This window comes from Sus scrofa, chromosome 5, assembly GCF_054392235.1.
Source record: "Sus scrofa isolate SSC_HxYL_T2T_F1_AM1 chromosome 5, Sscrofa_HxYL_maternal_Yorkshire_Landrace_v2.0, whole genome shotgun sequence".
Classification (NCBI taxonomy): Eukaryota; Metazoa; Chordata; class Mammalia; order Artiodactyla; family Suidae; genus Sus; species Sus scrofa.
The window spans coordinates 68,697,881-68,710,432 of record NC_139387.1 but is presented as its reverse complement, the minus strand read 5'-3'; the positions used below and the strand labels follow the sequence as shown (position 1 = coordinate 68,710,432).

Sequence of the window (12,552 nt, the reverse complement as noted above, 5' to 3'; positions counted from 1 at the left end):
CAGAGGACTAGGAGTAGGAAAATCCAGAAGCGCTGGTACCAGAGTAGGAAACTGTAATTAACAACTTTATGGGAAAAAGACTGAATGGAGGCTCTGCAAAGATAATGACAGCTCACCCAAACAAGATCAATGAGTAGAATATGTTCTGTCAATCACATATTTTCCAAAATCCAATTTCTGCATGAGTTATTTTCTTCACCAAATATGGTATTGTTAAAAACATTCCCTACCCTGCTGAATTCTTTGCCAGACAGTTTGATTATCTCCATTGTTGATTATTGATGCTTTATTTTGTTCCTTTGGTACTGTCATATTTTCCTGATTCTTTGATCCTTGTAGCCTTTCCTTAAGAGTTTAATTGAGGGAGACTTCAGGAAGCTGATGCAATAGGAGGATCTATCCATAGGGGCTGGCCAGGAACTTGCAGGGACTAATTTGGTGCTAGGAGGAGTTGAGCCTGAGTCTGTGGCAGCAGGCCTAGAGCTTGAGTCCATGGAGGCTGGATTGCAACACGGCTGGCCTGGCACCAGATTTTACTGGGGCAAGCCTGGGGCTAGGGATCACAACAAAGACAGATGCTCACTTCACTCTCAGCCAGGTGGAGGGTATCTGTCTTGTGCTGCATTTCCTGTGCTTGGGGAGAGGAAATGAGTGAGTAAAGTGAAACTGTCCTTCTCACTGTCATCAGTGTGTCCTTTCTTATTTCTATGCTCCACCTGCTGCCGTAATCTCCCACCTTGAATCCACAAGCCCCATGAAGATCTTCTCATAGGTGAATGGTTGTCAAACCAGTGTTTCTGTGAGGGACAAGGACCCTCCTATTGCATCAGCTTCCTGGTGTCTCTTCCTCAATTAAACGCTTAGGAAAGATCGTTCCTAAAATAGCTTACATTTACAGGTCTTGTACTTTATGCATCTGTCACAGATTAACCAGTACTGGCATAAAGGTGAAACTCAAATTTGCTTCCTACACTGTTTCTCTTTCTGCTGTTACTTATCTCAAATAACAACAGGTCTCTGTGACGCTTTGTGTCTACTAATTGCCAAATGAACTTAAAGTGAAATGCTCATAGTTTCCGAGAACATCTTTTTCTTAACTATAATTGTATGATGAAATTAACAATTGAATCATAAGCTGTCATAGCCATATTTTCTAAAATATTCACTGGTGCTCCCCAGTGAGAGATACATTTCCACAGTACTCTATTTCTTAGTGGAATAAGGCTCAGTTTCAGCTTTTAAGAATTAATTATATGTTCTAAATGCTAACCCATTTCCTTTTGCTGGACCAGAATATAATAAAATAAATAAATAAATGAAGATATTTTCATGTTTCTGTCTTGTTTTTTTTTTTTTTTTTTTTTTGACACTTCAGTCTTTACATAGGTCCAGAAGTTTGTTTTGATAAAGAAAAGAAGTTCATACTAAATTACACAAGGTATCATCATATTTTTGGAACTTTAAACTTCTGATGATATCTTATTTGGGCCATGAAATTACCTTGCGTGACTTGGCTAACTCTGTTGATTGATTTTGAATGCCGTCTAATGCACATTGTCACCTTGAAACAAACCAAAAAAGTACTAACAAGACCCATTTCAGACGTCTGTACATACTTAAAAATAGTAGTGGCTGTGAGCTGTATGTAGGTCGCAGACGTGGCTTGGATCCTGTGTTGCTGTGGCTGTGGCACAGGCTGGTGGCTAAGCTCTGATTAGACCCCTAGCCTGGGAACCTCCATATGCCGCCAGTGCAGCCCCCCAAAAAAAAGACCAAAAAAAAAAATAGTAATGAGTTTGGAGAAAATCTTTACAAAATCAGACATGAAAAATTTTATGATACTCATCTGAGGGCTATGTGGTTGAATCCTCTCAAATGGTTATAAAATTAAGTATAAAAAGCATATGTTGGAGTTCCCGTCGTGGCGCAGTGGTTAACGAATCCGACTAGGAACCATGAGGTTGCGGGTTCGGTCCCTGCCCTTGCTCAGTGGGTTAACGATCCGGCGTTGCAGTGAGCTGTGGTGTAGGTTGCAGACGCGGCTCGGATCCCGCGTTGCTGTGGCTCTGGCGTAGGCCAGCAGCAATAGCTCCGGTTTGACCCCTAGCCTGGGAACCTCCATATGCCGCGGGAGCGGCCCAAGAAATAGCAACAACAACAACAACAACAAAAAAGACAAAAAGACAAAAAATAAATAAATAAATAAATAAAAAAAAAATAAAAAGCATATGTTTTTAAATGTCTCCTTAAATTCAATTTCCAACTTGCCACATTATCACATAGGTAAGTTAATTAATTTTTCTATGCATCATTTCTATCCTTGTCAAACTGAGGTAATAATAGGTCCTGATTTGTACGGTTATTGTGAGAAACAAATAAATCAGTAAATGCAAAGTTTTCTTATTCCTCTTTTTTTTTTTTTTTTTTTTTTTGGCTGTGCCCATAGCATGTGGAAGTTCCCAGGCCAGGGATCAAAATCAAATCCAAGCCACAGCAAGGACAACATCTAATCCTTAACTGCTAGGCCACTAGGGAACTTGAGTAAATGTAATGTTTTAAGGGGACTATCCATGTAAATCTAATGTGAAGGCAGGTTTGGAAACCACATCATTATTCAATGATGAAGGAAAAGTTATCCAAAATAAATACAAACCTTGGCCTCTCTCCAGAAATTTTGTTGCAGGGTGTGTCTGTGTCTAATATCGCCTAGGAATTTTCACCAGGAGATGGGGAGAGAGAGATGGAAATTCTTGAGTTACACCATGCCTCATAAGCCAAGTCATCATGGAGCAATGAGGGATCAATTATTCTGACAGCAGAGGTTAATGCATCCTCAAGAGAACCTTTGGATTTACTCATCCACTGTAGACACTGCCAGGGATGATGGCAGGGGAGCAGGAGAGCAATAGGATCAGATCAAATTCCAGAGCCATTCCAAGGTCAGAAGCAGAAATAGTCTTTTTTAGTGAGTGTGAAAGTCAAGAGTGTCCATGAGATAAGAGTTAAAAGATATGATCCCATGGGGTAAACAACCTGTAAACTCTTTTTGGGAACAAAATAACCAACAAAGATATATTATTAATAGCAGATATTTTTATGGTTTGAAATAAAGGAATAATAGAAGAGATTATCTTTCCCATGGAAATAAAGAAAAACCCCGTGTGTCGGAGTCAGTTGCAGAGTTCTTGACTTTTAACGAATAATTTTATATTTGTGAGAATGACTGTGACAGCGAGCTACTAAAGAAAAGTGAGAATATAAAGTTGCTTTTTAAATCCACGTATTTGTAACTTGTATTAACTTCTCAGATAAGCGAGCACTCAAGGAAGTAAGCAATACTAACCCTACCTCATAAGAAATATTTAAGGGTCTTCTTTAAATAGAAAAGAAGCAAGAACCTATAGGAAAGGGAAAGTCACAATAGGAAAGGCGAAAATATATAAACGGATTGAAGATCGCTTAAACCAGAATGGAGATTAAAAACAATCGAAAACTGTAAAAAGTGACTGTAACTACAATAAACAGTAGAAGGATAAGCGTGAGGAGGTAAAATAGGACATCAAAATCACAAAATGTGGTAGAGGGAGGAGAACAATGTGATCTTTAAATCTTTAGAGAATAACAGCCTAAGGATGTTCTTTCAAAGAACTGTCAAAGTATTCTGAAAGAAAACTAGCTTTGAACTCAGATCATATCAGTTTTTTTCCGGTAAAATCTTGATTGGTGTAGCCAAATTAGTATCACAGTTTCGTTTACCCTCTATACTTAGCTATGCAGGTGTATGAGGAGAAAATGAAAAGTGTATCCTTTATCAGCATTCCAGAAAAACTCTTGACCTCTAAATAAATATACAGTGTTTAGGATCTCATGTGCAGCAACATTAACAAACTATGTTTCAGAAAAGACCTGAAAACCAAAAAAGAAATTTTATTTCCTTCAAATAAAATTTCAATTATAGGAGTAAACTAATAAGAACACTCAGATGACCAAATCAATAATCTTAGTTTGAATAAATTAGAATGGTGGTACTAAATGTTATGCATTTCACCAAGATATTACATTTTCTAAATTTTAAAGATTAATAAAAAAAGTCTATTTTCATAGGGAGACAGGAGAGGAAGTATTTTGCTCATGCCGGCTGATACTTAGCTGGTATACGAACTATTTGCTAAGAGACTTAAGATATTTCCAAATATTCAGTATAGCTCTGCCATCCCAGCCACCAGGACCCCTCCCCAGGGTCCTCCAAATCTCTATGTGATCCAACAACTGTCACAACAGGGTCTCCGGGACCTCGTTCCGGTGCTGTGGCCTGTGTCAGTTCTGGCTGTTAAATATCACATGCCATCCCTGTGCACTTCTGCATATGTAACAACAACGCAAGAAAAGTCTTCTATTTGTAAGACAGAGGAAGTTCCATGAAATGAGTCTGCAATCGAATAATAGAGCCATAGAACAGCGATTGCTATAGGTTCCCAGTGACTTTATGACTGAATAATAAGCACATGAGATCAGAAGGCAGCAGGCCTGGGAGACTGTTCCATGAAGCACGTTTATTTGCTGGGTAGTTCACATACATAGTCACTTTTTAATTTGTTTTTAGCTCTAGGAGTTTTGTCTTTTCTTACATCAACTTAACCACAAGTCCCTTACTTCTTGGTGAATCGGGAGGAAGCATATTAATCTAGATCTTCAATCGTCACGGATGCAGCTGTCTTCTCACAAATCCAAGAAGTTTCAGCACTGCAGCGGGAAACGTAAATACTTCCTTTTTGAAAATAGGCACATCCTCTGGATCTGTTCATCTGAGCATACTCATTAGTACTAAGTCTGCAAATCAATCGATTTTAAATTAATCACAAATGTCACATTTGATGTTGATCACAATTCCATGTTCTCAGGTCCCCTGACAACCAAATGTCATATATTTGAATGTCGAGAGGCTTCTGCTGCCACCACTCATCAAAACACCAAGAGCTAGCATATCTGAATTTTTTTTTAATTTCAAATTAAATCGTGATTCCAGATAGAAGTATTTAAGAAGGAAACTTAAAGTTTAGGTTGGGAATTTGGGTCTAAACCTTTTGTGTGCCCCAGACTGCTTTATCCAGCAGTCTGAATTACACTGTGATATTCTTTTCTTGCTTCAGGGGGGAGCTTCCTAGGTGAGATAGCATATGCATTGCTCAGAGTAGCCTTTACTCAATAGGAAATGGCTGTGTGATCCTGAGACCAATTTTACTACCCTGAGTGTAACCACTGCAGTCTCAGGGGATCAGTGTCCATAGGCTCTGAATCCTGCTCTGGGGATATCTCCTCCATACATTAACTGGAAGTGAGTGGAGGGGAGTTCCCATTGCTGCTCAGTGGGTTAAGGACCTGAGATAGTTTCTTCGAGAATGCAGTTTGATCTCTAGTCTCATGCAGTGTGTTAAGGATCCAGTGTTGCTGTGAGCTGTGGCAGAGGGTGCAGATGTGACTCAGATCTGGTGTTGCTGTGACTGTGGTGTAAGCCAGCAGCTGCAGCTCTGATTCGACTGAGAAATTTCATATGCCACAGGTATGGGAGTAAAAAGAAAATTTCATATGCCACAGGTATGGGAGTAAAAAGTAAAAAAAGTTGGCAGAGGGCCCAGGGATGAGTGAAAATCCTTCAAGAGAACTGAGACATCTTAAATTCCAAGATAGAAACAACTGCACTTATGTGTGTCATGGCATTGCTCTGTAAACCCCGAGTCTAGCAGCAAAACCTCAGATTAATTTGTAATCTTTTCATGCTCATCATTCCTCCACTTACGAAAAAGTAACTGGTGTTCTTTTTGTTTGTCTGTGTTATGTGTTTGTTACTTTGCACATGCTTTTTTCCATTATTATTTATGTGAAATTAGACCAGTTGATTTTACATGACTAGTAATGGTGATTAAAAAGTGACTATGGGTACCACATGGGATCCAAGCTGCGTCTGTGACCTACACCACAGCTCATGGCAACACTGGATCCTTAAGCCACTGATCGAGGCCAGGGATCGAACCCATATCCTCATAGATCCTTGTCAGGTTTGTCAACCACTGAGCCATTAAGGGAACTCCCCTGAGAGGCTGAAATCTTGATTGCACAAGCCAAGCCCTCAGTCCTGATTTTGCCACTCGTGAGCCAAGTGACTTCAGGCAGGTTATTTCATCTCTCTATGACAATTTTTTAAAACTCTAAAAAGGGAATATAATAATGCTTTTATCACAGGGGTTCTATTTATAAAGTGTATTGAACACAGTATTATTTGTGGTTGTTAAATAGAGAAATAAATTTAAACTAATAGACGGTGCTCTGTATCCTGCCATGAGTTTGTCACACACAGGAATCTAGTTACTCCTCCTTTTTCCATTTGTTAATGAAGCTTTCCTTTCTTTGCAGGTTGTACTCTTTTTTTTTTTGTCTCTACATTTGTAATTCTTACAAAGAACATGTATTTTCTTAGTATTCCATTTCTTAGTACCCCTAGCTTGTTTATTTCCCCAATCGTAGGGAGACTTACAAGGATGGAGAGAGGAGCGTGCCATCTTCCCACAGCCACCTTTGGCCAGATGGATCCCATGATAATCCCAACCAGAAGAAAGAAAACTTAGGTAATGGCTGTGACTTCAGAAAAACCTGTGGGAGGAAACAGGGAAAATGTTCTGTGAGAGTCACATTCCAGTTTGCAGGAGTAGGAGAGATGGGAACAGTCCTCAAATTCATGCATTAATTCTTATTCCAAACATGCTGAACCCCTACCATGTGAATCAGAAGTTCCATTTATTTACTTTCTAGAGGATGGGTCATTTCTCTAACCAGGGAAGGAGACTCAACTGACCTTTTCCTCCAAGCTATCTATCTTCACCAACGTGGAGTTCTTGTCCATGCAGCTTTTTCTACTGTTAGGCCAGGTTTTCTCCTCATTTGTTGCAAAATAATAGCAGCTGTTTCGGTGCCAATGCCACGTCTTAGGACAAGGCTTACATTTATGGTCTGAAAAAGAAATGACACCCAATAGCACGAACTCAACAGCTCTGGAGTGACTGGGGACTGGAAAGTAAATTATGTAATTTGACAATAGAGCCTCTGAGCCAGCACCCTGACAACATGCTGTTTTTAAGAAAGAGCTTCTGAAAATGAAGTCACTGCCAGTTATGCTTTAGGACCATGGTAACTGGAATTCTTTTTCCAGGGCGCAGTCTTCTGGCCTCAGAATTACCAACTACACTTTTAACTTCTTACGACAACAGGATCATCTTAAAATAGTTCATTAAACAAGGAGCAAAGTATCCAGATGGGTATCATTCCAAGATGCTTCCCAAATTCACCTCTGTGTTTTCAAAAATATTAAAAGAAATTTGCATCTTCCCTTGTCGTCTCTTAGTGCTGCATCATTAGAAGCCATTGGTTACACCCTCTCTCATACTCCAAGGTGGTACCCATAGTCAGCCTAAACCAGAGCAACAGATTTGACCTGACCAGTCAGCAGGTCCTGATTACCTGAAGTGTGAATGATTAGCTCCTGGCAGAGTTTGACGGCCATTTGTCTCTGTCTCTTCAGTAAATTGGAAATCTGTGATTTGAGTTCCTCCTCTGTGGGAAAGTTCCTGTAATAGCTCAGCTGTTGGGATAAGTTATCCTGCTGTTGGTGGATGATTTTCTGGAGCTGACTCAGTTTCTCCGAATCTGAGTTAATTTCATTAGATGTCTGCAAAACTCCAAGACATAACAGGTGACAAACACGTATCTTTCCATTCTCATGACAGCCATAGGCAATTCTCTTAACAAAGAAATACTTCTGAGATTATTTAATATTTATCAGTAACTCCTAGTAATCTAAGCATCATGGAAGAAACACACCTGATGCCTTTACATTCCAAATTGTTTAGAGTTCATCTTTATCATTTTAGTTGTATTTATGACTGTACTTATATTAAAATAATAAATTAACAATTATTTATCTCTGAAAATTCATCTAAGGCAGTGCCAGTCATTTTGCCATTCATATTGGTGGATATTTCTTTCTTTTTGTAGTTGGTTAATGTAATTGTTTTACAGAATCCTTTGGATCAAACGGTAATTCAAAGTATACTCTGCAGATTACCTGTATCAGAATCACCTAGGCTATATATATTTTTTAAAAGCAGATTTTAATGCCACACTAGATCATTTCTGGTCCTGGATCCACAGAATCTGCATTTTAAATAAGCCCTTCAAGTATTCACCAGTACAATAAATTTAATAACCACTGCACTAAAAGTACTGCATTTTAGGGAAAAAAAGTGTTCACCCTTCCATGGTGAACCAATGAATATGTATCATTGCATCTTCGTTAATTCTTTTAAACATGCATCATCGTAGAAGATCAACTGCTAATCCTCATGGTGATTGGCTACTGAATATCCATCTTTCTGGCTAGAACATCATATTTCTTTCCAAAAGAGCAATCTATATCATTAGCCTCAATTTATATACTTGAATAAGTATACTGAATTCTCATTACCCATGAGATCTTAAATATGTAAGAAGAAATGAAAATAGCAGTGAAGGTGTTAGCATTCTACAGCAAAGAAGCTTTCTTGGTACAAGTTCCCTGAAAGTTCCCATACTGTGCCCACTCATATACTTAACCGCATCCTACAAAGTGTGTATTCTTAGGATGTTTTCCCACCAACTTTCTGTTTACTGAGTAAGATATTATAAGGCAACTCTTCCTCCTTGTCTGTATCTCTTTTTCCTTCATCGGACTGTAGCTGCTGCTTAGAAGTCTTCTCTGTACCAACATAGTCTTTGGTGAGAAGATTAAGCCTTTATTGTGCTAAGTCTTAGAGGTAAATGAAATGCCATGCCTTTCCTTGAACCCACCTCCCTCAACTCTTGTTTCTCAGCATTGGAATAATGAGAGGATATGTGTCTAGGCAGAAAAGAGGCTCCTTATTCCAGTCATTAACTAGAAAAGTAAAATTTATCTTCATGGTCTAGTCTAGTTTATCAAGAGAAAACCATGTATTTAGGGCCAATTCCTCATAACAATAAAATATGTCCCTTGCAGGTTGACCTTGGAGACCTGGAGAATGAGAGGGAGATGAGGTGGCACAAGCATTAGAGGATTCTGGATGCCAGCACCTATCATATAATCTAACCTGAAATTTACACAGTTTACCAATATGTTTCCTAATCACTTTTCTCAGGCTTGATACAAGCATACTTACACATAATCCCCAAGGTCACCAGCCCAATCAGCAGCATCAGACAGAATGTGAGCAGACCCAGGGCAGCCTGACGCCATATGGAGGATGAAGCTGGATGCCCTGAAAGAAGCCGACAGAAGGATTGGCAAACAGAACTGCCTTGTGGCTGTCATACTTTGAATTGTTTATTTCTTCCACTTAGTATGCTTCCAGATAATAAAATTTCTCTCTTGCTTCTTCAATTCCCCTATCTAGTAAATACCTAAAATGATGCATAATAAGGGCCCCACCATAGTTCTCCAGTTTTTTTCCCCCAGAATTCTCTTTGAGAATCTCTGAATTTTTAGGTTTTTATTTTATATCATCACACACTTTTCTTCTTCAAGATTACTGAATTCGTGAATGAGATGTTGCGGAAATTTCTCTGGATGATACTGACAATGGAAGAGGCGCCAAGTTTTTGAGATTGCAAACCTCCATAAAGCAGGTGTGAATTCCACTTTTATCTATTACGTATTCCATCTTTCACCTAGTAGATAATCAGTTGAATTATCTAAGCTAAAAACAACAGAATAGAATAGAAAGCAACAGGATAACTCTTCAAACTTTAGCATGTTATATATATATGTGTATACGCATACACACACACATATACACACACATATTTTTTCATATTTGCTTGACATTCCTATTCTTTAATTCTGGATCTAGTGAAATCTAGCCCAAAGTTTCGGATAGATTAATACAATCTCCAGAAGCCCTGCCGCATGTACCACATTCACAACTCCCTTTTTCTCAAGGATTAGATTAAAAAAAAAAAAAAACAGGTCAAAAATGTATAACTACCTTTATTAGACACATGCAAAGTCTATTCCCATCCTTTTTTAATATATCATCCCCCCAAAGCCAGGCACACATACACATATGTGCTTAAAATAAAAATAAACCTAAAGAACAGGAGAATGTTTTAGAGGATTCACGACAACCACCTAAGCTGTCAACAGATTTTTGAAGGTAAGGGATGTAGTCTGATACCTGACGCTGGATTCCTGACCACAGAGACAGCTATTTTTTCCAACTGGGCACAAAGAAAGGAGTGGAAGATAAGAACAGAGTCTGGTCTCCATCACAGGACAGTTGTATGAACTTGGTTAAATCATTTAATGTCTTTGAGCCTCAGTTTTTTCATTAATACATTGGAGAAAGAACTAATATTATTCCATTTACTTCACAACCATATTTTGATAATGATGAGGTATAATGTATATAAAATACGATACAGATGTCACTGTTGGTTCAACATGACTAATTATACTGGAGTTTCAACTTCCCTAAAAAAGTTTCTAAATACTTATCATGCAGGAACTAGCTTTTGTCTATTTTTGACTCATTCGTCTTCCAGTGCTTCCCTTCAGTTATTTATACCTTCCGAAAGAAAAGTTCCCTCCACCGTCTTTATTTTAGAAGCCTCCGAACTGTCTTCTGAAAGAACAGTCCCCTGGCATCTCTCACAAGGTACAAATATCAAGGACTACATTTAGAAAAATGAATCTTTGAGACCCCAAACTCAATCTCTGGCATATTCAGTCAAAATGATTCATTACAGCACAGAGCCTCTTGACACATAGCAATATCACACAGTTTTAAAAGGTCCCTGAAGCCATGTATTTCTTCCTCAACGTGACCCTATTAGAAGATTCCCCAACTTGGTCTCCATTTTGGAGGTTCCAAAGCACACCTCTCTTGAGCATTCGTCTCAAAGCCAGCACTTCAAGGCACTTAACAGCTGCCCATCCCCTAAAGTCACATCTTGCTTTCTCCGAACTCCTACCTCTTTTCCTTAGGTTATTTGTATCCCGAATATTTCCTGCTGCCACAGAATCCTGAAATGTGAGTGTCGCGTAGGTCACTTCTTCGGACATCGTAGAAGAAAGCTCTACTATAAACGTAATTAGTGTTTCAATATCTACAGACCCGGGAAGAGGATGTTCTTTTCAAGGCTGGGAGGTTTTATATCCACACTGAACCAACCCGAGACACATCCCACGGCCCCTCTGTAAGGACAGAAGAACAATCAGTTTTTCTGTACAGTAAGTTAGAGAAGGTCAACTCTTCCCTGAAGAAATAAGAATACTGTAGATCTCAACTGTCTGCTCCTTCAGCGTTGTTCTTGCTGTGAAGCAAAGAACTGGTACTTTGGAGCAGGGATGCTGGTTTCAAGGGGAAGTTCCCATGATCCTCAGTGGAGAGGCTGCTCTGAGTGTTTCAGTCAAGACTCAGGTTGGCCTCTTTACCGGTATTAAAAGCAGCTAATCCTGTATGGAGACTTTGGATCTGGGTTACACTCACCCATACCAGGTATCGAGGAGATACACATACTGAGACGAAGGGCTGTCTAGCTAAAAACCAGCCACACCTCGCTGCTGATTTTAAAAACCAAACGTGGAGTTCCCGTCGTGGCGCAGTAGTTAACAAATCCGACTAGGAGCCATGAGGTTGCGGGTTCGATCCCTGGCCTTGCTCAGTGGGTTAAGGATCTGGCGTTGCTGTGAGCTGTGATGTAGGTCGCAGTCGCGGCTGGGATCCCAAGTTGCTGTGGCTCTGGCGTGGGCCGGTGGCTACAACTCCGATTGGATCCCTAGCCTGGGAATCTCCATATGCCGCGGGAGCGGCCCTAGATAAAAGCAAAAAGAGAAAAAAAAAAAAAAAAAAAAAAAAAAAACAAAAAACCGAATGTGTACGAGAGACAGTGCAGGCTATAGGCCCGGAGAAGAAATGAATAGCTATTAGAACTCGGCGTGAATGGGAGTTTCCTTCTTACATGTAGATGCCTAACAGAATAATACTCCATTAGGTAACAACCAATGCTCAGAACAAGATTTTTAAAATGACTCCCTGGTATCTTAGGAGAGTGAGAAAAGCAGGCAGGTTCTGGAGAGAAGGAGGCTGGCACATGGGAAGGTGCTTCTGCTTCTGTTTTTCATTTGTCCACTTGTTTGGCTTTTAAGGTTGAGGGAAGCCCACAGTCATTTCAGTGGGGCAGCTGAACTTCCGATAGAGGAAGTACAGGCTTCTGATAAAAGCACAGTCTTCTAGGCCTGAAAAATCAGAAGATGGGGGTTGGGGCAACTGAAGGCAGAGATGCTGTTGGATATTCGAAGGGAACACTGGATACAGGGGATTCTCCGGAAGTCTTTATGCTTGAAGTCTCTTTCAGCTACAAGTAATTTACATTTCATTAAAAAAAATGATGAAATAACCAACCTCTATCTTCTCAAAGGCCTCAAAAAGCCCTGAAAATATGTCTCAAATAAAACTGAGGGAAACTCACTGCACAAGGATTTACGCT

At 39.5% G+C, this 12,552-nt stretch overlaps 1 protein-coding gene and 1 long non-coding RNA gene across 6 annotated transcripts in view; one reads left to right on the top strand and one right to left on the bottom strand.

Annotated features, from left to right (window-relative positions):
• LOC146403425 (uncharacterized) overlaps positions 1-9,445 on the top strand; it is a 62,154-nt gene extending 52,709 nt beyond the window's left edge. The window contains exons 5-7 of one of the 5 annotated variants that reach the window (XR_014803855.1): positions 4,604-4,757; positions 6,523-6,623; positions 7,205-7,380. This is a non-coding gene — a long non-coding RNA (uncharacterized LOC146403425). Of the gene's footprint in view, positions 1-4,603; positions 4,758-6,522; positions 6,624-7,204; positions 7,381-9,064 lie in introns of those variants that run through there. The other 4 variants (XR_014803854.1, XR_014803853.1, XR_014803857.1 and 1 more) reach the window with 4 other exon arrangements.
• Positions 4,535-11,393, bottom strand: CLEC12B (C-type lectin domain family 12 member B). Its single transcript, NM_001302088.3, is given in 6 exon segments — positions 4,535-4,830; positions 6,533-6,648; positions 6,851-7,005; positions 7,513-7,728; positions 9,225-9,323; positions 11,035-11,393. Coding segments are annotated over 6 exon segments (828 nt in total). The 5' UTR covers positions 11,126-11,393; the 3' UTR covers positions 4,535-4,679.
• Positions 11,394-12,552: the final 1,159 nt, after the last annotated feature.